Source organism: Sapajus apella, unplaced genomic scaffold (genome assembly GCF_009761245.1).
Source record: "Sapajus apella isolate SASKATOON/1434 unplaced genomic scaffold, GSC_monkey_1.0 scaffold55, whole genome shotgun sequence".
In the NCBI taxonomy this organism is placed as follows: domain Eukaryota; kingdom Metazoa; phylum Chordata; class Mammalia; order Primates; family Cebidae; genus Sapajus; species Sapajus apella.
In genome coordinates this window covers 9,326,039-9,350,606 of record NW_022436995.1, presented here as the reverse complement: position 1 = coordinate 9,350,606, position 24,568 = coordinate 9,326,039, and the positions used below count along the sequence as shown (strand labels likewise).

The 24,568-nt window shown below is 44.7% G+C and overlaps 1 protein-coding gene across 1 annotated transcript in view; it reads left to right on the top strand.

The window, feature by feature from the left end:
* The window catches only part of ITGA11 (integrin subunit alpha 11), a 141,292-nt gene that overhangs the window by 27,203 nt on the left and 89,521 nt on the right, over positions 1-24,568 (top strand). The window contains exon 2 of the mRNA XM_032244623.1: positions 2,729-2,840. Within this exon, the coding sequence (XP_032100514.1) occupies positions 2,729-2,840 (112 nt within the window). The remainder of the gene's footprint in view (positions 1-2,728; positions 2,841-24,568) is intronic.

Genomic DNA, 24,568 nt, shown 5'->3' with positions numbered 1-24,568 from the left:
GCTGCCTGCTGCTAACCAAGATATTAAGTTCATTCATGGCATAGGCTTTGTAAACAAGGCACTAACAGGTCCATGTGCGCTTCTTTTCCAACCCCCGCTCCAGGGCCGTGACGCTTAATGCATGTGGCAGATTAGAATGGCGAAGACAGAGTTGGCAGCTACACAGCCACTTGTCCTCCCCTGTACCTGTAGCTGTCAGTCACACTCTTGCCCGTGGAGCCCAGACTTGACCTCAAAATCTTTCCTCAGTGCTCCAGAAATGCTAATGATCAACTGGCATGTTCAATAAGATAAGAGGTATCTAATGTCCCTACTTGTAGGTCCCTCAGTTTTACCTCTGGGGACTTTAATTTTATGACTCTAATGATGGAACTTTTGGCCACTGTATCTGTTTGCTGAGCATAAAAAGGCAGGGTGGGGGGGCGGTGCTGTAGGAAAAATCACTTGTTTCTGTACAATAGACTATTCAAATAGGTGCTGCAGGGCGTCACCCTTGAATACTGAACAGGGATTCGTGCCCAGGGAAAGGAGATCCAAGCCTGAAATTCAGAGCCCCTACCCAGTGGGCTTGGGACCATGGGCAGGTCAGTTAACCCCTCTGACCCTAGGTTTTCCCTTTGCGGCCCACCTTACAGGGTTGTCATGGAGATCGAATGATAACAAACACATGAATCGTCTTTGAAACTTATTAAGTACCCTGCATGTGAAAGGGGCAACAGTGATAAGAGGTCTATTCTGTCCATTCATTTTCACTTATCTAAAGGTTTTGGCTCATGGCAGGATCCCACCCCTCATATTTAATGCATCCCCCCTCATATTTAATGCATCCCACGTTTGGTAGTCTTGTGAGTGGTGACAACCAGGCAGAGGTGTGACTTGGATGGGTATCAAGGCCAGATGTGTCCTGAAACTGCCTTGTGGAGGGGAGGCATCACAGAGTAGGTGTCTGAAGTCCTAGTTCTGATGCTACCACTGAGCTGCTGTGCACCCCTGGACAAACCTCTTAACCTCTCTGGTACTGTACCAAGTGCGTCTGCCAAGTGAGTCACTCATTCTCCAAGGTCCTGTGAGAGCAAAGGATGGCAGATGTGAGGAGGCCCAGAAGCCAAAAGTGCTATACAGGTGTGAGTTGCTATTTTATTTCTTGTGATTTGCTCAAAGGGGTAAAGCATTTGACTCCACACAGGCTTCCCTCCAGGAAGAATTAGTTAATTGGCCAGTGAGTTAAACAAACACGGGCGACCCTTGGGGCCAGGGCGAAAGGGTTGTGGGGCTTTCTCTGTGCTCTGCTTTAGCTGCCCGGGCCAAGCAGAAGCCCCTGCCGAAGCCAGACAAAGCTCTGCCAGCTGGTTCAGAGGGAAATGGGGAGCCCAGTGCTGGAGCCCGTGGCCACTAGAACCTCAGGCTTGCAGGGGAGGGGGAATGTCAGTTCCCTGACTCTTCAGCAGATAGGGCAGGGGGTAATGAGGGCAGGAGGAGGGAAGAGAAGGGAGAGCAGGCGAGAGGAGGCCAGCAAAAGCCAGAAGCAGCAGGTGGGAGGAAGGAGTGGTGGAGAAGGAGGGAAACTGGCAGTATTGGGAGTGCTTCTCCCCTTTGGGCAAATCACAAGGAAAAACAATAACAACTCACATCTGTATAGCACTTTTGGTTTCTGGGCCTCCTCACATCTGCCATCATTTGCTCTCACAGGACCTTGGAGAATGAGTGAGCATCAACCTCACTTGGCAGATGCACATGATACAGCACCAGAGAGGTTAAGAGGTTTGTCCAGGGGTGCACAGCAGGTCATTGGTAGCATCAAAACAGGTTGATGAGAGCAGGTTTTATGCCTCCCCCATCCAGGTACAGGGTCTGTATCAGGCCTTTCTTTGTGGGGCTTACAGCAATACCTGAGACTGGGTAATTTAGAAAGAAAACAACCCAGCCAGCATGGTGGAACCCTGTCTCTACTAAAAAATGTGTAAAAATCAGCCAGGCACGGTGGCATGTGCCTGTAGTCCCAGCTCCTTGGGAGGCTGAGGCACAAGAATTGCTTGCATCGGGGAGGCAGAGGTTGCAGTGAGCCAAGACCGAGCCATTGTACTCCAGCCTGAGCCACAGAGTGAGACTCTGTCTTGGGGAAAAAAGAAGGAAAAGAAAAGAGGTTTATTTTGGCTCATAGTTCTGCAGGCTGTACAAGAATCATGGCACCAGTTTCTGCTTCTGATGAGGGCCTCAGGGAGCTTCCACTCATGGTGGAAGGAAAGGGGAGCCAGCCTGTCATATGCAAGAGTCGGAGCAAGAAAGAGAGCGGGGAGGCCCACCCTCTTCAACAGCTGGATCTGTGGGAACTCAGAGTGAGAACTCACTCATCACCAGGAGGACGGCACCAAGCCATTCATGAGGGATCCATCCCCATGACCCAAACACCTCCCACCGTGCCCTACCTCCAACATTGGGAGTCCCGTTTCAACATGAGATTTGGAAGAGATACGCATCAAAACCTTATCAGGCTCCTCCAGGACAGGGGTGGGATCTCTCCCATCAGACTGTGGGCCCTTCCAGGCAGGGACCACGTCAGCGACCTCATACAGGGACTCCCCAAGATGGAGAAGCATGCTCTCCCCACAGCCAAGACCCTCCAAGGTTCATGACCTGCTGGTGGGTCCTGACACAGCCCAAGGCCTACACCTGTGCCTGTCTGACTCCCCTGCGTCTGTTCACTTCTCTCTCCTCTTCCCCCCTTCAGGGTTCACAGACACCTTCAACATGGACACCAGGAAACCCCGGGTCATTCCAGGCTCCAAAACCGCCTTCTTTGGCTACACAGTACAGCAGCATGAAATCAGTGGCAATAAATGGTGAGTGAGAGCGGCCGCTCACACCCAGATACACACAAATTAATTTCAGAATTCCTAACCCACACTGCTGCGAAAACCAAGTGTATTAGTTAGAGTACACATTTTTCTTTGGTTATTTTACATATATATATATATATATATATATAAAATTGCATTTTAGGTTCTGGGGTACATGTGAAGAGCATGCAAAATTGTTGCATAGGCACATATATGGCAATGTGGTTTGCTGCCTCCATCCCCATCACCTATATCTGGCATTTCTCCCCATGTTATCCCTCCCCAACTCCCTACCCGACACTGTCCCTCCCCTAGTCCCCCCATGTGTGATGCTCCCCTCCCTGTATCCATGTGTTCTCATTGTTCAACACCCGCCTATGAATGAGAACATGCAGTGTTTGATTTTCTGTTCTTGTGTCAGTTTGCTGAGAATGATGATTTTCAGTTTCATCCATGTCCCTACAAAGTTCATGAACTCGTTTTTAATGGCTGCATAGTATTCCATGGTATATATGTGCCACATTTTCCCTGTCCAGTCTATCATCAATGGGCATTTGGGTTGGTTCCAAGTCTTTGCTATGGTAAACAGTGCTGCAATGAACATACATGTGCATGTGTCCTTATAATAGAATGATTTATAATCCTTTGGATATATACCCAGTAATGGGATTCCTGGGTCAAATGGAATCTCTATTTCTAGGTCCTTGAGGAATCACCACACTGTCTTCCACAATGATTGAACTAATTTACACTCCCATCAACTGTGTAAGAGTGTTCCTATTCCTCCACATCCTCTCCAGCATCTGTTGTCTCCAGATTTTTTAATGATCGCCATTCTAACTGGCGTGAGATGGTATCTCAATGTGGTTTTGATGTGCATTTCTTTAATGACCACTGATGATGAGCATTTTTTCATATGTTTGTTGGCCTCATATATTTCTTCTTTTGAAAAGTGTCTGTTCATATCCTTCGCCGACTTTTGAATGGGGTTGTTTTTTTCTTGTAAATCTGTTTTAGTTCTTTGTAGATTCTGGTTATTAGCCCTTTGTCAGGTGGGTAGATTGCAAAAATTTTTTCCCATTCTGTTGGTAGCTGATTCGCCCTAATGATGGTTTCTTTTGCTGTACAGAAGCTCTGAATTTTAATTAGATCCCATTTGTCTATCTTGGCTTTTGTTGCCGTGGCTTTTGGTGTTTTAATCATGAAGTCCTTGCCTATGCCTATGTCTTGGATGGTTTTGCCTATGTTTTGTTTTAGTGTTTTTATGATGTTAGGTTTTATGTTTAAATCTTTAATCCATCTAGAGTTAATTTTAGTGTAAGGTGACAGGTAAGGGTCCAGTTTCTGCTTTCTGCACATTGCTAGCCAGTTTTCCCAACACCATTTATTAAACATGGAATCTTTTCCCCATTGCTTGTTTTTGCTGGGTTTGTCAAAGATCAGATGGTTGCAGATGTGCGGTGCTTCTTCTGGGGTCTCTGTTCTGTTCCATTGGTCTGTGTCTGTTTTGGTACCAGTAGTATGCAGTTTTGATTCCTGTAGTCTTGTAGTATAGTTTGAAGTCCGGCAGTGTGATGCCTCCAGCTTTGTTCTTTTTGCTTAGAATTGACTTGGCTTTGCGGGCTCTCTTGTGATTCCATATGAAGTTTAAAGTGGTTTTTTCCAGCTCTGTGAAGAAGAACATTGGTAACTTGATGGGGCTAGCATTGAATCTATAGATTACTTTTAGCAGTATGGCCATTTTCATGATATTAATTCTTCCTAACCATGAGCATGGAAAGTTTCTCCATCTGTTTGTGTCCTCTCTTATTTCCTTGAGCAGTGGTTTGTAGTAATCCTTGAAGAGTTCATTTACATCCTTTGTTAGTTGTATTCCTAGGTATTTTATTCTTTGTAGCAATTGTGAATGGTAGTTCGCTCTTGATTTGGCTCTCTGTTTGTCTGTTATTGGTGTATAGGAATGCTTGTGATTTCTGCACATTGATTTTGTATCCTGAGACTTTGCTGAAGTTGCTTATCAGTTTGAGAAGATTTTGCGCTGAGACGATGGGCTCTTCTAGATATACAATCATGTCATCTGCAAATAGAGACAGTTTGACTTCCTCCTTTCCTAATTGAATACTCTTTATTTCTTTTTCTTGCCTGATTGCTCTGACTAGAACTTCCAATACTATATTGAACAGGAGTGGTGACAGAGGGCATCCTTGTCTAGTGCCTGATTTCAAAGGGACTTCCAGATTTTGCCCATTCAGTATGATATTGGCTGTAGGTTTGTCATATATAGCTCTTATTATTTTATGATGCATTCTGTCAATACCTAGTTTATTGAGAGTTTTTAGCACGAAGGGCTGTTGAATTTTGTCAAAGGCCTTCTCTGCATCTATTGAGATCATCATGTAGTTTTTGTCTTTGGTTCTGCTTATGCGATGGATTACATTTATGGATTGGCGTATGTTGAACCAGTCGTGCATCCCTGGCATGAAGCCTACTTGGTCGTGATGGATAAGCTTCTTGATGTGCTGTTGCAATCTGTTTGCCTGTATTTTATTGAAGATTTTTGTGTCAAAGTTCATCATGGATATTGGCCTGAAGTTTTCTTTTTTAGTTGAGTCTCTGCCAGGTTTTGGTATCAGGATGATGTTGGTCTCATAAAATGAGTTAGGGAGGATTCCCTCCTTTTGTATTATTTGATACAATTTCAGAAGGAATGGAACCAGCTCCTCTTTGTACATCTGGTAGAATTCGGCTGTGAACCTGTCTGGACCTGGACTTTCTTTGGTTGGTAGGCTATTGATTGCTGCCTCTACTTCAGCCCTTGTTATTGGTCTATTCAGAGTTTCAACTTCCTCCTGGTTTAGTCTTGGTAGAGTACAAGTGTCTAGGAATTTATCCATTTCTTCCTGGTTTACTGGTTTATGTGCATAGAGCTATTTGTAGTCATCTCTGATGGTAGTTTGTATTTCTGTGGGATCAGTGGTGGTATCCCCTTTATCATTTTTGATTACATCTATTTGATTATTCTCCCTTTTCTTTTTATTAATCTGGCTAGTGGTCTATTTTGTTGATCTTTTCAAAACACCAACTCCTGGATTTATTGATTTTTTGAAGGGTTTTTTGTGTCTCTATGTCCTTCAGTTCAGCTCTGATCTTAGTTATTTCTTGTCTTCTAGCTTTTGAGTTTTTTTGATCTTCCTCCTCTAGCTCTCTCAGTTTTGATGATAGGGTGTCAATTTCAGATCTTTCCTTGTTTCTCATGTGGGCATTTATTGCTATAAATTTCCCTCTCGACACTGCTTTAAAGGTGTCCCAGAGATTCTGCTAAGTTGTGTCTTCATTCTGATTGGTTTCGAAGAACGTCTTTATTTCTGCCTTCATTTCATTGTTTATCCAGTCGACACTCAGAAGCAAGTTGTTCAGTTTCCAAGTGGTTGTGTGGGTTTGAGTGTGTTTCTTAATCCTGAGTTCTAGTCTGATTGCACTGTGGTCTGATACACTGTTTGTTATGATTTCCATTGTTTTGCATTTGCTGAGGAGTGGTTTGCTTCCAATGATGTGGTCAATTTTAGACTGGTGCTGAGAAAAATGTATATTCTGTGGATTTGGGGTGAAGTGTTCTGTATATGTCTATTAGATCCGCTTGGTCCACCTCTGCATTCAAGTCCTGGATATCCATGTTAATTTTCTGTCTTGTTGATCTGTCTAATATTGACAGTGGACTGTTGAAGTTTCCCACTATTATTGTGTGGGAGTCTAAATCTCATTTTAGGTCGTTAAGAACTTGCTTATGTATCTGGGTGCTCCTGTGTTGGGTGCATATATATTTAGGATAGTTAGCTCTTCTTGTTGGATTGATCCTTTTACCATTATGTAGTGTCCTTCTTTGTCTCTTTTGATCTTTGTTGGTTTAAAGTCCGTTTTATCAGAGACTAGGATTGCAACCCCTGCTTTTTCTTCTTCTCCATTTGCTTGGTAAATCTTCTTCCATCCCTTTGAGTCTATGTGTGTCTTTTTATGTGAGATGGGTTTCCTGAATACAGCACACCAATGGGTTTTGACTTTTGATCCAGTTTGCCTGTTTGATTTGGGCGTTTAGACCATTTACATTCAATGTTACTATTGTTATGTATGAATTTGGTCCTGCCAATTTGTTCCTGGCTGGTTTTCTTTCCCATTAGTTGACTCATTTTCTTCATTGCATTTTTGGTCTTTGCCAACTGGTTTGCTTTTGCAGTGACTGGTACTTGTTCCTTTCCATGCTTAGTGTTTCTTTCAGGAGTTCTTGTAGGGCAGGTCTTGTGGTGACAGAATCTCTTAGTAATTGCTTGTCCATAAAGGAGTTTATTTCTCCTTCACTTATGAAGCTTAATTTGGCTGGATATGAGATTCTGGGTTGAAAGTTGTTTTATTTAAGCATGTTGAATATTGGCCTCCACTCTCTTCTGACTTGTAGGGTTTCTGCCGAGAAATCTGCTGTGAGTCTGATGGGCTTCCCTTTGTGGGTGACCCAATCTTTCCCTCTGGCTGCCCTTAGCATTTTTTCCTTTGTTTCAACCACGGTGAATCTGACAATTATGTGCCTTGGGATTGCTCTTCTTGAGGAATATCTTTGTGGAGTTCTCTGTATTTCTTGAATTTGAAATTTGGACTGCTTTGCTAGGCTTGGGAAGTTCTCCTGGATAATATCCTGGAGTGTGTTTTCCATCTTGGATTCATTCTCCCCATCATATTCAGGTACACCCATCAAGCGTAGGTTAGGTCTTTTCACATAATCCCACATTTCTTGGAGGCTTTGTTCATTTCTTTTAACTCTTTTTTCTCTTGTCTTGCCTTCTCCTTTTATTTCATTGAGTTGATCTTCAACCTCTGATATCCTTTCTTCTGCTTGATCGATTCAGCTTTTAAAACTTGTGCTTGCTTCATGTAGTCCTCATACTGTGTTTTTCAACTCCATCAAGTCATTTATTTTCTTCTCTAAGCTGGTTATTCTAGTTAGCATTTTGTCTAACCTTTTTTCAAGGTTTTTGGTTTCTTTGCATTGAGTTAGAACATGTTCCTTTAACTCAGAAAAGTTTGTTATTATCTACCTTCTAAAGCCTGTTTCTGTCAATTTATCACACTCCTTCTCAGTCATGCTGTGATCCTGTGTTGTTAAGGATTTGTGGTCCCTTGAAGGAGAAGAGGTGTTCTGGTCTTTGATGGTTTCATCTTTTTTGCGTTGGTTTTTTCCCATTTTTGTGCGTTTACCTGGCTGTGTTGTCAGGGAGCTGCTTGATGAGGTCACTTGTCTGCCTGTGGAGGTGCTACTGGGTTTCTATTTCATTTTTAAATATTTTTTACTAATACATAAAAATACAATTGAGTTTTGTATATTTATAATACATCCAGCAACTTTGCTAAAGTCATTTATTATTTCTAATAACTTGCTTTTGGATTCCTTTGGACTTTCTATGTATACAATCAGATCATCTGAAACAATTGCAGTTTTGTTTATTCTTTTCCAATTTTCCTACCTTTATTTTTCTAATTGCACTTGCTAGGATCTTCAGTGCAAGGTCAAAAATAAGTGGCTATACTGAATATGCTTTTCTTATTTCTATTATAGTAAAATTTTCCAATAATTCATAATTAAATAAGATGTTAACTCTAGTTTGTTCATTTATTTGTTGTAGATATCTTCAGATTAAAGAAGTTTTTTTCTATTCATAGTTTTCTGTGGTTGGTTTTTTAAAAATTGTGAACAGATGCTGATTTTATCGGGTGATTTTTCTGTAACAGCTGACATATGGTTCTCCCTCATTCTGTTAATATGATTAATTACATTGATATATTTATTTTTTACTATTAAATCAAACTTGCATTCCTGAGATAAACCTCATTTGGTCACTCTGTATACTCCCATGTACATATTCTCAGGACTTTTGTTTCTATTGGGGTATTTGTATCTGTTTTGTTTCATGAGATATTTTGACCTGTAAATTTTCCTTTTGGAAATGCCCTTATCAAGTTTTTGTATTACAGCTATTCAGACCTCATAAAATGTGCTGAGAAATGTTTTCACTTTTTTTGTTCTCTGGTAGAACATAATATCTATATTATTGCTTCTTTAAATGTAAAGCATCTCTAGGGTTGTTTTTTTGGGAAGATTTTTCATCACAGATTCAACATCTTAAAGATAACTGATTATTCAGATTTGCCATTCCTTCTTCTGTCAATTTTAATAACTTGGGTTTTTCAAGTAATTTGTACATTTCATTCAAATTTTATCCACAAATATTTGAATTAGCTTCCTATCATCTTTTCAAAGTCTATATGATCTATAGATCCTCTTTTTCATTTCTCTTTTTGGTAATTTGTGTTGTCCATCTTGTTTTTGATCAGTCTTGCTAAGGGTATGTTAATTTTATTAATGTTTTCTAAGGATCAGCTCTGGGCTTTATTGATTTTCTCTATTGAATCTCTGATTTCTCTTTCATTGGTTTCTATTATTTTAATTATTCCATTTTTTTGGATTTGTCTTTTTCTAGCTTCTTAAGTTGTTGACTTCATGACTTTTTCTTTTCTAAAATATGAATATAAGACTATATATTTCCTCTAACATTGCTTTAGCTGCATCCTACAAATTTTGATGTTTTCATTAACATTCAGGCTAAAAATAATTTCTAATTCTCATCATGATTTCTTCTTTGGACCATGGGTTATTTAGAAATGTGTTTTTAATATCCAAATATTTGGATATTTTCTAGTTGTCTCTCTATTATATTTCTAATTCAATTCCATGGTGGTCAAAAGAGATGCTGTGTAACTTATATGCTTAGATGTTTGTTGGCAATATTTTAAATTACTGATTCAGTCTCACTGCTTGTGATTGGCCTGTTCAAAATTGCTGTTTCTTCCATATTTAAGCTAGGATGGTTGTATGCTTCTAAGAATTTATTCATTTCCTCTAGATTTTCTAATTTGCTTGCATAGGTGTTCATAGTAGTCTTGAATGGTCTCTTATACTTCTGTGGTGTCAGCTGTAATATCTCCATTTTCATTTCTAATAGAGCTTTACAACCTACTTGCAATTAGTATTCTTACCACTTTCTAAGTAACACAAGAACTTTACAACTGTCCTATTCTTAGTGTTATTGTTGTCATATATTTTACCTTTGCATATGTTATAAATTTCACAAGACATTATTGTTATTGTTGCTTTAAACTGTTCATATTTATATCAATTTACCCACATCGCTATTCTTTCTGGTGTTCTTCATCTTGTTCATGTAATTCTGTGCTCTCATTTGAGATAATTTTCTTTTACCCAAGAGCTCTGCTTAGTATTTCTGTGGTGTAAGTCTGCTCACAATAGCTCTTTCAGCCTTAGGAGTTGGGTTTTATGTTTGTTTTTGTTTGTCTGAAAAGATCTTAATCTCACCTTAATTTTTGAAGTATTTCTTATCTAGTTTTTCTTTTAGTATTTTAAAATGTTGTTCCATTCTTTTGGCTTTACAGTTTCTGTTGAGATGTCAACCAACAGTTTTATCATTCTTTTGAGTGTAATGTGTCATTTTCCTGTGGTTGCTTTCTTCTTTGCCTTTAATGTCAGCAGTTGGACTATGATGTATCTAAATGTAGGGGTTTTTTTGTATTTGTTCTGCTTAGGGTTTCCAAAGCTTCTTGCATCTGCATTGATGTTTTTAATAAGATTTGGAAAACTCTCTACCTTCATTTTTTTAAATATAGCTTTTGTCCCAATTCTTCTCTCCTTTTCCTTCTAAACATCAATTCTGTGTGTATGTTAGGCCCTCTTGCCATGCTTCTCATACTCCTGTTCAGTTTTTTTATTCCACTTTTCTCTTGTTATGCTACGATGTAGATATCCTCTATTCATCCATCTTCAGGGTCACTAAACCAGCTTTCTGCTGTATCCAGTGTGGGGCTAACCCCATTTGATATACTCTTTATTACAGATATTTTATTTTGCTCCTGAATTTCCACTGGATTCTTTTTTTACAGATTCTAACTCTGGCACAATAATCTTTCTTGATCCCATTCGTCCATCTTTTATTCTATTTGCTTTAACATGTTAACTATTATTATTTTGAAGTTCTGGTTGGTTAACTCCAATATCTGGATCATCTGTGATCTGCTTCTAGTGACTATTTTATCTCATGGTTATCCATTGTTTCCTGAGTATTTACTTATTTAGTAAATATTGTGAACATGGTAGATGTTACATCATAGAAGCTAAAGATTACGTTACCTTCCTTTAAAGAAAGCTATGTTTTCTTTTGAGAGTCAGCTAAATTACTGGTGAAATCATCTAGATCTTACCAAGGTATTGTTTGGGCCTTGGTCAGGACAGGTCTAACCTAGTTTTGCCCTTATTCCTAAGATGTGGTCTTTACTCTTAGAGCATAGATTTTCTGGGTGTTCAAATGAAAGCCCAGAGTATTCACTAAGGTCTCTTCTTTCTGACTGGGCATGAACCCCACCACCTCCCTCCAAGACTAGGAGGCAACCTCTAAAAATCTCTGCTCCCACTAGCTATTTTCTGATTTTTCCAGTGTATCATGCTATGCATGCACAGCTTAGGAGTCAGCCAAGAATCTGAGGGTAATTTTAACAGACCTTTTGAGACCCTTCCTGTTGCTATCTCCTTTCTAGTATCCTGCGCCTCCCAAATCCTAGTCATCTTTGCAGCCCCAACTCCAATCCTTGTTTTCTCTATCCAGCAAGATGGCTACTCTCTGTATTCATTTCCCTGTGCTGCAGCAAAGAAAATGCCTTCAGAGGAAAAGCTGGGGTGAACAGGGGTTCAGCTTCTTGCAAGTACTGAGCTCTGCTTTGACTGCTGTCCAGTGCCTGAAAATAGTTGTGTAATTTACATAGTTGTTTATGGCTAAAATTGAAAGTCATCTTTCATATTCTTTTATCAACTTAGATGTCACTTGTGTGGACCCCGCCACCAATCCTACTTGGTTTTCCTCTGAGAAACTTTCTCTAACCATCCCTTCCCATCACTATACAAGCTGCCCCCAAAGAATTCTGTGTTTCCCTTTTCATGGCATTTATCAAATTGGATAGTAATTGCCGGTATCATTATCTTTCTTCCTGAAGGCAGGGGTATAATTCCTGGCATTTAGTAGGTGCTCAAAGAACTTACTTTGACAGACTGAATTAAGGATTTGAGCCTCTTTCAACCAGCCCTGACATAAGATGCATGACATCCATGTGGTTTACATGGTATGAAAGGTCAAAGATTAAATTGAACTGACTTTTCCGAGATAGAATTTATTTTGACCAATATTTGTTTATTAGGCATCTGTTAATGAATTTTACTAGACTCGGCAAAATATTGGTATGAGTAAAACATGGCTTCACTCTCAAATAAGTCACAGACCAGTTAAAGAGACAACATTACTACCCTTGAAATAATTTAAAACCAACGCAAGACAAAATATGACCTGGTATTAATTATATGCATCTTTGAGGCTACTTTCTCCCCGAAGGCTTTCTGAATCTTTCTCCTAGCCTAAAATGACCTTACCCTCCCCAAGCCTTTTCTCTGATGCCACATGTCACTTCCCACTTTGTGTTGGAGTCACTGAGGCCCATGGCCCATCCCCCCTATTGGACACCAGCTTCATCTCCCTGCAGCCCAAGAGCAGTCAACACAGCATCTTCCTTACAGCAGAAACCTGGCCAGACTCTGAAATGAGAACTCTCTGTGCCTGGGGTCTCTGGGAGGGCTCCATAGAAGAAGGCATTTGAACATGGTCTTGGAGGTTGGGCATAGAAGAGCAGAAAGATATGACAGAACCAACTCCTGGCAGCTTTTGCTGATCTGAGTGCAGCCTGGAGCACCGTGGGAGAGAACTGGTACCTCAGGTCGGCAGGGTCCCACCCATTCCATCCACTAGATCTGAGCATGTTACTGCCACAACTAAATTGAGAGAAACAGGGTTGCCTTGGGGACCCCAAGAGCCAAGCCACCTCCAGAATGGACAGAAGCACACTGGGCCTTTCTAGAATCTCTGTCCCCACTTGTGTGGACCCCACCACAAATCCTACTTGGTTTTCCCCTCCCTGCTTCCTTTTCTGGCCCCATCTTCCCTGTCATGTGGGCAGTATTCCAAGAATTTGACTCAGATCGAGGACCCTATGGGTATTGATCCTGGAAAGGAGAGGTTGGTGCCAGTGTCTTTTAGGAGACACTGGCTGACTATTAAGCATGACCCCGGGGGGATGTATTGATTCAGCTCCATGCCAGGGCATACCTCAAAGGAAGGACAGGAGCAAAGTTTCAAAGTGCGAAGCCTCTACCACATGGAGGAAGAACCTTGGGAGAATCTCTGCCAACCTTCCCGAACTTCTGTTTGCCCATGTGTAAAATAGGAATGAGTGTACCTGTCCCAGGGAGCTAGGCAAGCTCAAAGAGTACCCAAAACATGATTGTATTTTGTAATCAGTAAAACAGTAAACAAGGATTGAGTCATTGCAGGCCACTGGTGGCTCGATCAAGAGGCTCCCTCTGACCCAGGCTCTTCCTGCCTCTGCGGTGTGGAGCTGGCTTCCAACACTTCAGGCAGAGTTTGCATGCCTTGGTCTGCATCTCCTGGGCCTGTGGGGGAGGCCAGGAAGCTGCATGTTTGAAAGAGTTTCCCAGGGGAGTCTAGCAGGGAGACTGTGACCCCCAAGATCACTGTCTCCACTGAGCATGTAAGACAGAAAGATGCCAGTGAGAAAGAACATCACTCCCCAGCCCCAGCCCCCAAATCCAGGTCCCAGCATTGCCCCCAGGGAAGAACCCACTGCTGACCCCCACCTCAGGCACCAATGAGACATGCCCCATTTACCCCGCCGTGCGCCTCCTTGAATGTTGAGGGCCTGCAGTAGACAGCTGGAGGATGAGAGGAGAGACCTGGTGGGGCAGCCACTTTACTTTCTGAACCTTTGTCCTTCTGCCCACCTCACTCCCAGTGCAGAGCTCAAACTCAGCAAAGCTGATCATCCCCCAACGCTTCAGACATCTTGAACAGTTTTCCGCAAGCCTTGCTTTTAACAATAACAACACTCGCAGATATACCCAAAGGAAAGAGAAAACAAATTCCTCTTGGGCTGAGTGTGCTCTGCCCCTGCTTTTTGAGCCCTTGTGTATTTTCAGAGAAATTTAATCCACATGACTCTATTGCATTTACATTGAAATTATTAATTCAGTGGGTTTGAAGACCATTTGATGTCTCAGCAGCTCTGATGCCAGGTTTGAGAAGTCCGCTCTGAGCCTTTGGTCCCCTGAAACAGGAAGCCTCCTGGTGCTGAGAAAGGGGCTGGGCCCCAAAAGTTTCCCATTTTTCTCTGAAGCTCTCACCCCTGAAGAGAGGAGAAGCCTCAGCTCTCAGCAAGGGGGAGCATTTCTCCTCCTTGAGAGCACTAGGGAGCAGAAAACTGCCAGTCCCCATTGAGCTCCAAAAAGGGGCTCTCTAGGAACGTGGCGGGCTCTAAGAATGAGACCATGGTGAGCTCCCTGGGTCCAGGTGTACAGACAGGAGCAACTTGTAGAGGAAGCAGGTTTGTCCCCATTTTACAGGCAAAGGAACTGAGACACCAAATGATGACATAATTAGTAAATGTCAGAGGCAGAGGCAAGACTGGAGCCCAGATCTGTCTACTCCCGAGTACCTGTGATGGGTTCTGGAAACTCAATGACAAATCGAATTGCAAGGTCCCTGCTCTGATGGAGTTTTTCTTCTGGAAGAGAAAAACATATGATTAGTTTGTCTATCATCTGTCAGATGGTTATCGATGCATTGGAAATGCATTAAGCAGGGTGAGTGGGCCTGGGAACAATGGTTGAATTGAGGGCTCTTTATACAGGTTGTCTAGGAAGGCCGCTACGTTAGGATGTTAGTGATCGGAGACGCGAGGGAAAGGAGAATCTGACAGAATCATGGTTATGGGAGAAAAGTGTATTCCAGGCAGAAGGAATGGGAAGTGCAAAGGCCCTGAGGTAGGCACATGCTTGAGATGTTCACGGAACAACAAGTGTGGCTGGAGCAGAGTGAGCGAGGGCAAGAGCAGAAGGAGGCAAGTCCGGAGGTGCAAGAGGCTGCAGGGTGACTGAGGACATACCTTGCCGACTAGGAAGACGGTGGCGTCCTTAACACAAAAGCAAAACCCAGCAACAGGGTGCAGGCTTTAGGAGTTCAGGGGAGCTGAGCTTTGGACCCACTGGTTTGAAGGATCCAAGGGTCATCCAGGGGCAGGGGAAGGGGCCTTTGGCTTGGCAGGGAGATGAGGGTTGAGGCCCAGATGTGCATGAGGAGAGCTCCATTCAGCAGGGAGGAGGAAGCAGGGCTGGGGAAGAACTGCAGAGTGCAGGATGTCCACAGGTATAAGCAGGGGGCGGGAGGGGAAGTCTGAGAGGGAAGGGTCAGAGGAGGCGCTGTGTCTGCAGGCAGAAGAATGGAGTATTCTTCTGAGGAAGACAAAGGTGGCCGCAGCATCGTGAGGCCTTCCAGCTCTAGGAGGGAAAGCAGCAGCCAGGAGCGCCTCTCCCAGAAGCAGCTGAAGGGCCTGGCTGGGCAGCACCTGCCAGGACTGGAGCCTGCAGATGTAAGGGAATGTTTGTAACAGACATTCACACACACACAAAATCTCGAGTCTTTGCAAGGATTTACTGTCACGTGTGTCATGTGTGAAGAGTCTGGAATTAACAACTCTCCAGCAATGATCCTCAGACCTTAGCATGCATCCCTGGAAGGCTGGCCAGATGGGATTGCTGGGCCCCACCTCCAGAGTTTCTGATTCAGTAGGTCTGGGTGAGGCCTGAAATCTGCTTTTCCTGAACTTCTCAGGTGGTGCCGGTGCTGCAGGCCTGGGAGCCACACTCAGAACCACAGACAGCGGAGGCAGAATCACCATGTCGATGCTTCCACGTGTGGGGCCATGGGGAGCCCAGAGACAGCGGGGGTGGGGCTGGACGTGGGTAGGGAGGACAGAGGCCCTATTTTTGAGGCAATCTGCTCACGCTTTATTCTTGTGACCCATCCAGAGGCCCCTTCCCTCTCTCCCTCTGATCCCGTCCCCTACCATCTTCTACTTTCCCGTTTCCCTTTTCCTTCTCTTTGCCTATTTCTACTTCCTGGTTTCTGGGTTTTTCACCGTACTTTCTCAACTTTTCTTCTCGTTCTCCTCCTTGTTTCCCTCATCCCCTCCTCCCCCATCCCTTCTCTTTCTTCCTTGCCCTCTTCACTCCTGGGTACGGTGTCCAGGGACAGGGTTGAGGAAAGGGTCTCCAGGGCCTGCTGTTTGAGCAGAAAGATGGATCTTACACAAGTCTGCCCTTCTTTGTCAGTGACGGTGCAGGCTGCCAGGCCTGGGGCAGCCTCGGTTGTTGCTGTGGAAGCCTTTCTGAGGAACATTGCTATTTCCCTGGCCTGGTCCCCCAGAACAGGCTCCCAACACCACAGCGCATAAATGTTATCTGCCATTTTCTCTTGGAACAAATAGAATCTGGCATCATGACTCATTCTGGTTAAAGGATAAATCACTACAGAAGCAAAGCCCAGGATAGGATGAAACCACCCAGCGCACGAGAGAGAGAGAGAGAGAGAGAGAGAGAGACAGACAGACAGACAGACAGACGGGAAAAACTGCATTCGTGGGGGAAATGTTGGCCCAGGGCCCCAGGCCAAGCCACCCATTAGACCCTGGCAGGCATACACAGACAAGAAGAAAATGAGCTGCAGAGGGCTGGGACAGTGGAAATCCAGACACTCGTCCTCACTGGCAGGAGCTGGGGCGTCTCCAGGCCCTCAAAAGCACAACGCAGCAGTGAGAGTGACCAAGCAGAGCAGGCAGCCCCAGAACCAAGAGTGAAGTCTGGGGCAGCATGGATTTAGGGTACAGCCTGCAAACAGCTCCCAGGGTTCCTTGCATCTCTCGGGTGATTTTTTTTCTCTTCTCTCCTTGCTCTTTCATTCTCCTTTTTTTTTTTTTATTATTCTTTTAAAAAAAAAAAAAAATATATATATATATATATATATATATATATCAAACCACACAAGGAAGTCCCAGAAATGGAAGAGATGTCAGTGAGGGTCCAGAAAACTTCTGATACACACACAAACTGGTCAACCAGAGATAGAGCTAATCTCAGCTCTGTCCTCTAAGGCCTCTAAGGCCAGTCCTCAGGGCCATGGAAGATCCTTAGTGCTGACCTCGGAAAGGCAGGGGGCCAGCCATCGCATGCTTTTAGGGGTAAGACGCACAATCTCGGTAGTGGAAATATTGAAAAGAAAGTCTCCTGGTTACTAGCTTCCAAGAAAGAAAATAAATTTAATGTGGGCAGTTCAGGGAAGCCAGAGGGGTTTGCCAGCTCAGCCTCTTTTCCACCCATCTCTTTCCTCTCCCCCACCAGCCTCCCCCTACAGCAGCCGGTGGGCCCCCCACAACCTCCCTTCCGTTTCTGAAGCCAACACTCTTGATTCTGTGATGTCATCATCCTCCCAAGGTCCAGTGCAGGAGAGGAAAGGGAAGCTCTTTACATGAGGTGGAGAATAAACAAATGTTGAAACTCCCTATACCTTGAGAGTGGCTTTCTATAATAGGTTTGAATGTTTAAGACTGGTACTGCTTTGAATTGCTCCTTGGCACGCTCTCTGCAATGATGATAATTGACACTAGAGGGAGCAAGATAGCCCTCTGGTGTCTTCTCTAGTCAATCACTGAGGCTTCCCATAGATGTCGCTCAGGGTAGCATGTGCTTCCATTCACTTAGACTATAAAATGTGAAACACAGAATTTCTTTTTGAAAACCACAAGGTGTCATGTGCATGTTTTAAGGTTATATACAATTAGAAAAACAAATGAATGTCCCATAAATGCCTCGTCTTACTAATCTTAACTATAGTTAATCACTAACCTAACCCTGGTTTTCTGCAGGCTTGGATAAAATACCTCCTTCTAACTTTCCCTGGCTCCTTCATGAGGAATCAAGGGCTCCTTGGGATTTCAAACTCTCTCAAGTCTCTTTTTCGGCACCTTCTCTTCCAAGCAGCCACAACACTCAGACACACGGCCAATAACATGATGCTTGTTACCAACCTGAGACCCTCTTGACAAGGTTTCTGTCATCTTCTGTTGCATTCCTACTTTTGCTCTTGAATCCCTATTTATCTGTGATGAGTCACCTTGAGACAATAATGTAGAGAGCTGTGGAAAGAGTTGTAGAAAAGCCCATCAACAAAATGGAAACTGGAATGGGAAAAGGAAAGGGGAAAAGATGAGATGGAAAAATAAGATGCCAACCAGAGAGAAAAGAGGGAAGGGAGACTGTGAGCCCCAAGGGTAGGGCTTGCCTTTATTCATCTTGGCCTCTTCAGTGTTGGCATAGGCCCACAGATGGTGAAGAAGAAAGGGCGAGAGAGAATGGTTCTAGAACTCTGGATATGACCCAAAGTAAATCTTGGGGAAGCCCAAAGTTGGATGTCCTTGTATTAAAGGGTCTGGGGACCATGGCCTCTGGATGGGAGATGTTGAGACTTTTTTTTTTTTTTTTAATTTTCCTTGCAAAGCTTGGAAGGGCCCAGCTAGAGTGAACTCAGGCAGGAGATCAGGTGAGTGGTGACTGGCCTGGCCCAACCCCGGGACAGCTCACCCTGTGACAGCAGCTCTTCTCTGCAGTGTCTCTTCCGCCACTTCCCAACTGCTGAGCCAATGATTTTATAACCCAGGAGGGGAAGACGTTTCCAGAAATGTAATGACGTACTCCACCCTCCAAGGAAGCTAGCTCATAGTCTTTGTTTCTTTATGGCTTCTTAAAATAAGAATAATTTTGTAAGAATGGCTACCAGTCACACACAGAGGGAGAGACGAAAAATAAATCTGAGCTTTGAACCAGACAGAAAAGACTTCAAATGAGTCCATGTAAACAGTGATTCCCTGGTGCAACCCAAGGCTAGCTTCTGCGTCCTCTGCTCTCCTGCTCTCCATCCACCTGCCAGAGGTGGGGCGAGGCCCGGGTAGAAGAGTAAGGCCAAAGAGCTGCCCCTTTACCAGCTGCGTGACATTGCCTCTCTGTGCTGTAGTTTCCTCAGCTTCAAAATTGGAATGTTGCTGGGCTTAGTGGCTCACACCTGTAATCCCAGCACTTTGGGAGGCCAACATGGGCAGATCACCGGAGGTCAGAAGTTCAAGACCAGCCTGGCCAACATGGCAAAACCCCGTCTCTACTAAAAATACAAAAATTAGCCAGACATAGCGATGGACATCTTTAATCCCAGCTACTTGGGAGGCTGAGGCAGGAGAATCACTTGAGCCTGGGAGGCAGAGGTTGCAGTGAGCTGAGATGACACCACTGCACTTCAGCCTGGGCGACAGGATGAGACTCCAACTCAAAAAAAAAAATTGGAATGCTGTCTGTGCCTCAGGGTTGAGAAGATTAGGTTAAAGTCAGAGACATCCCTAGAACAATCCTGGTACATAATAAACTCCCCCCAAAGTATACATTAGTGCATCCATTTATTTGCTTATTCATATGAAGTGCTTTGAAAGAAGAGGAACGCATGTCCCTGTGTTTAGTTCTTGGTTGGGCATCCTGTCCTCTTTTCCCATATGATCTGTTTTCCATCATCTGAAAGCCTCGTGGTCACCTGATAAGATAATCCAGGGGTCCCTAAAGCTGGCCACAAAACAGAATCACCTGTGAAAGGTCAAAGAGAATACAGATATCTCGGCCAAGTCCAAGAATTACCAAGACAGACCCTCTAGAGGTGGTGCCTGGTAATCTGTATTTCCCCAGGTGAGTCTAATACCCAGCCAGGTGCCGGAATCACTGACTTAATCCTCCCTAAGAGGTCTGTGAGTTCCCATGGATCCATAGGTTAACTCTGTTCCAGGCTTACACTGAGAGTGGCCCTCAGTGCCTGAATCCAAAGTGGGAAGACCAATGGCAAGAAGTTAAGAACCCCAGAAAGCAAGTAGGGGCAATGTGACTGGGGACGATGCTGTGCCTGTCACTCATGTAGGCATCTAAGGGCCACTTTAAGTAGAGCTGTCTGGACAAGTGAGGCAAGAAGGGAGAGGACCGGGAAAGTCAGGAAGGAGGAACAGGGATAAACCTCTCAAGGACGACTGCCAGAGCTCCATGAAGGCAGGGACTTCTCTGTCTCTCTGGATCCTACCTCAGGCCCCGCCTTCAGCATGGAAGGCAGCTTAGAAATAATGCACCTGAGCGCTGGCACCATGTGGGACCCTCCCTGTGAGCCCCAGGCCTTTTTTTTTTTTTTTTTTTTTTTGAGATGGAGTTTAACTCTGTCATCAGGCTAGAGTGCCGTGGCGTGATCTCAGCTCACTGCAACTTCCACCTCCTGGGTTCAAGCAATTCCCCTGCCTCAGCCACACCCGGCAATTTTTTGTTGTTGTTGTTTTTGTTTTTGTATTTTAGTAGAAATGGTTTCACCATGTTCGTCAGGATGGTCTCGATTTTCTGACCTCATGATCCGCCCGCCTCGGCCTCCCATAGTGCTGAGATTACAGGCGTAAGCCACTGCCCCCAGCCAAGCCCCAGCCCTTCTTCACCTGAGTGACACCTATTTATCATGCAAGCCTCTGACCAGGAGTTGCCCACTCCAGGAAGGCTTCCCAGACAGCAGAGCAAGAGCCCTTCCTCTGTGCCCTGCCACAGCTGGACGCCCCTCCTGGGGGATGTTCTCCACACTAAATTCATCGGGTGTAGGTCTCCCTGCCTTCACAAAGGATGGGGTGAGACTGTGCTTCATTCATCTGTATGTTCACAGAACCCAGCACATAGCAAGTGCTCATGATTCTTTCTCTGAACTGAAGCTGTCCAAGTCCCTCATTTTACAGATGAGGAAACTGAGGCTCAGAGATGGCAGGTAGCTCACCGTGGGTCACTTAGCCCATCGGGATAGATGAGAGCTAGCCATGAACATGTCAACAGGCCCAAGAACGAGAAAAGAGTATCTGCCCTTTTACCTCCAGGCCATCTCCTTTCTCGATGTTACCCAAATCCCTGTGGCTGGTGGGCATGGCTGGAAGAATGAGGGAACCAAGTGTGCCTCAGCCTCTACCTGACCGCGTGATTTGGGGCCGATCCTGACATTCTCTGGGCCTTGCTTTCTTCCCCAGTTCAATGGGAATATCTTCCTTGCTCAGCCACCTGCCTGGCCGTGGTTTGCTGGAGACAGTAGGGCATGTACACTTCACTGGCCACGTTTAAAGAGAAACCATCCTATTTATGAGCCAAAGCAAGCACACTGGCCTGGATCAGAGAGCAGGGAAAGCTTACACCCCTTCCCTTCCTACCACGCAGTAGCGGAGAAGCCATCAGATTCACACATACCAGAAATCAAAGCTACACATTCTTCTGAGAAACATCTGCCCAAACTATTCCTATGCTTACATTTCATTTTTGGAGGAGAAAGCTGCTACAAAATGGAAAAAAAAAAAAAAAACACCTCTGAGCATGACTTGGAAAAATAAGCAAGGTTTTGTCAGGCATTTTGCAAAGAGAAGGGAGAGGGTTACACTGCATGTCCAGCCTCTCTGGGGAACAGACCACAGCCGCCTCCTTCCTGAGAGTGCTGGGCCAAGGGCTCACCAAGGCTGGTGGTCCACCTGCAGACAGGAGAGCTCGGCCCAGCTCTGCTCCAAGATAGACCCCAAGAAGCAAAATCAAGACTCAGCTCGTCTTTGCAAAATGAGCAGCCTACTCCATCTGTCCATCCATGTATTCACTCAACACATCTTTTGAGCTTTGTGTTCAAGGTACCTGACCAGCACTAGGGGGGGAGATTTGAAGATGAATCAGGGTCTTCTTCTGTCCCTCTCTGCTCTCTACAGGCAAATTATCTAGAGGAGAGAAAAGAAACAGACAATAAAGGTATAGACAGAGCATCACAGGAATTGAAAGAGCTTTCAGCTAAGAGATCAAGGAAGGCTTCCTGGAGGAAGACACACTAAAGGGCAGATGGAATGGGGATAGACAGAGAGTCTGGGATGAGGAGACTGCTCATGCAGAGGTAAGAAGGTGAGAGTACAGGCAATGTTGAGAAACAGATGGACGAGCAGCCACATGTGGCTGGCACTGGGGTGTGAGATGGGCGGGTGTTGAGAGATTGATGCTCGAATGTCAGACACTCCAAAGGACACAAACTGGCTACTTGTATTCCGCATAGTCAGTGGCCAAGGTTCTCATTCTCCCTCCAAATCGGTTGAGAACTTCCTTTGCAATCATTTTGCCTCAATCTTCCCTCTTCTAAGAACTTCTGCAACTTAGGAAAAAAGCACTGTTGGGATGTCAGCTGAGGTGAACCTAAAAGTTGCCAAGTGCAAACCAGAGAGCCAAATGTCAATGACAAAGCCAGCGTTTGTGATGATGCTTGTTAACAGGCGTGTGCCCAAGCTGAGAGGGGCTGCCTCTATGTCCAGCCTTCAGGATAGCATGTGGGCTTTGTATCTACTGACTTTGTGGCTACACACAGCTACTCATGCATGGAGGCCTTTTATTTACCAGTATGGATAAAAGGTATGCAATAGAAATTTTTTAAATTTTTTCTTTTAGGGACAAGGTCCCTCTCTGTCACTCAGGCTGCAGTGCAGTGGCACGATCATAGCTCACTGAGGCCTTGACCTCCTGGACTCAAGCGACCCTCCTGCCTCAGCCTCTTGAGTACCTGGAACTACAGGCACATGCCACCATACCTGGGTAATTTTTTATTTTTTAGAGATGGGGTCTTGCTATGTTGCCCAGGCTGGTCTTGAACTCCTGGTCTCCATTGCTGCTCCTGCCTCAGCTTCCCTAGTAGCTGGCATTATTGACACGTGCCACCATGTCCAGCTTCAAGAGAAATTATTCACAGCACCTAAACATTTATCCATAGAAAGAAGGATGAAACTATGTAAGTATCCCTGAACAGGATAATGGTTAAAAGGTATAGCGCTGTCCAACCACTATAAAGAATGAGGCAGAACTATGTGATCTGTCTATACCAGGCCCGCCCCTAGCGTCTGAGGGGCCTGAGGCAAGAAGGCAAATGGAGGCTCTGACCCACGGCCTGCCATCTTTTCTTCTCACCTACGGATCTCTCTCAGTAACTGGGAGGCATCACACATTTAGACACTCCAGCCTGCACACCCCAGTTCTCTCCATAGCCCTGCAAATGGCCACTCCTTGGCTACTACCATCAGAAGTATGCTCCTCTATCAGAAAGACAGGTCTAGAGGACAGGCCTGCACAGGCCCTGGAATCAGGCCCGGGCTATTTGGGCAGGAGATTCCAGCATCCCAGCCACCCAGCGTAGGAAGACAGGGGCTCTAGGTGTCCTGTCCCCTTGACCCCTAGGACTCCTCACCCCGTAGGAAGGGGGAGAGCTAGAGAAGGGTTGGAGCAGAACCAAGAGCAGGGGCCCTAGTCACATAGTCCGAGAGGGGCATTGATATTAACACAGAAATATGTCCACACACAAGATAATTAAATGGAAAAAGCATCTTATGGAACCATGTATGTAGAATGATTCCAGATTTTAAATTCTGGATTGTTCTCTAGATCGTCTGCACCCCAGCTGCTAGAATAGTTTTCTGTAGAGGGCTAGATTGAGAAGCGGAAGGAGACAGCTTTCAAGTTTTACTTTGGGTTGGGTGCAGTGGCTCACACTTGTAATCCCAGCACTTTGGGAGGCTGAGGCGGGTGGATCACCTGAGGTCAGGAGTTCGAGACCAGTCTGGCCAACATGGTGAAACCCTGTCTCTACTAAACATACAAAAACTAGCTGGGTGTGGTGGTGGGCACCTGTAATCCTAGCTACTAGGGAGGCTGAGGCAGGAGAATTGCTTGAACCCAGGGGGCGGAGGTTGCAGTGAGCTGAGACCACGCCACTGCACTCGAGCCTGGGTAACAGAGCAAGACTCTGTCTCAAAAAACAATGTAACGGCCGGGCGCGGTGGCTCACGCCTGTAATCCCAGCACTGTGGGAGGCCGAGGCGGGTGGATCACGAGGTCAAGAGATCGAGACCATCCTGGGCAACATGGTGAAACCCTGTCTCTACTAAAAATACAAAAAATTAGCTGGGCATGGTGGCGCATGCCTGTAATCCCAGCTACTCAGGAGGCTGAGGCAGGAGAATTGCCTGAACCCGGGGGGCGGGGGGGGCGGTGAGCGGAGGTCACTTCATTCCCCGCCGGGGAAAAAAAAAAAAAAACCCCTCCCAAAAAAAAAAAAAAAAAAAAAAAAACAATGTAAAAAAAGTTTTACTTTGCACAGTTCTGCAACATGAACACTAGATAACAAATGTGTATTATCTTTAATTTTTAAAAATTACACCTTTTAAATAAGTTAATATGTTTTTGAACCAACTAAAGTATTATTTATTACATATTTTCTTATGACCAAAAAAAAAAAAAAAACATTTTTCAAAATTAAATAGATAAAATCAATCTAGGTGAGCTAGATGGTCAGAGATGGCTGTGGTCATGATCCCCAGATGCAGTGAACGTTCCCAGGGTAGAAGTGCTGCCCCAGTTGGCCGGAGGGCCCCCTACCTGCTTCCTCAGCAGAGCCTTCGAGGTCCTGCCTGTACACCCCAGAGGATCTGGAGATTCCTGGGCTGTGTCCCAGACTGGCTGAGTCAGAACCTTCTGGAGGTGGGGTTCAGGAACCTGCATTTGTACCTCCCCTGCTGATCCTGATGACCAGCAAGGGTGGAAACCCCTGTCCTTCAAAACC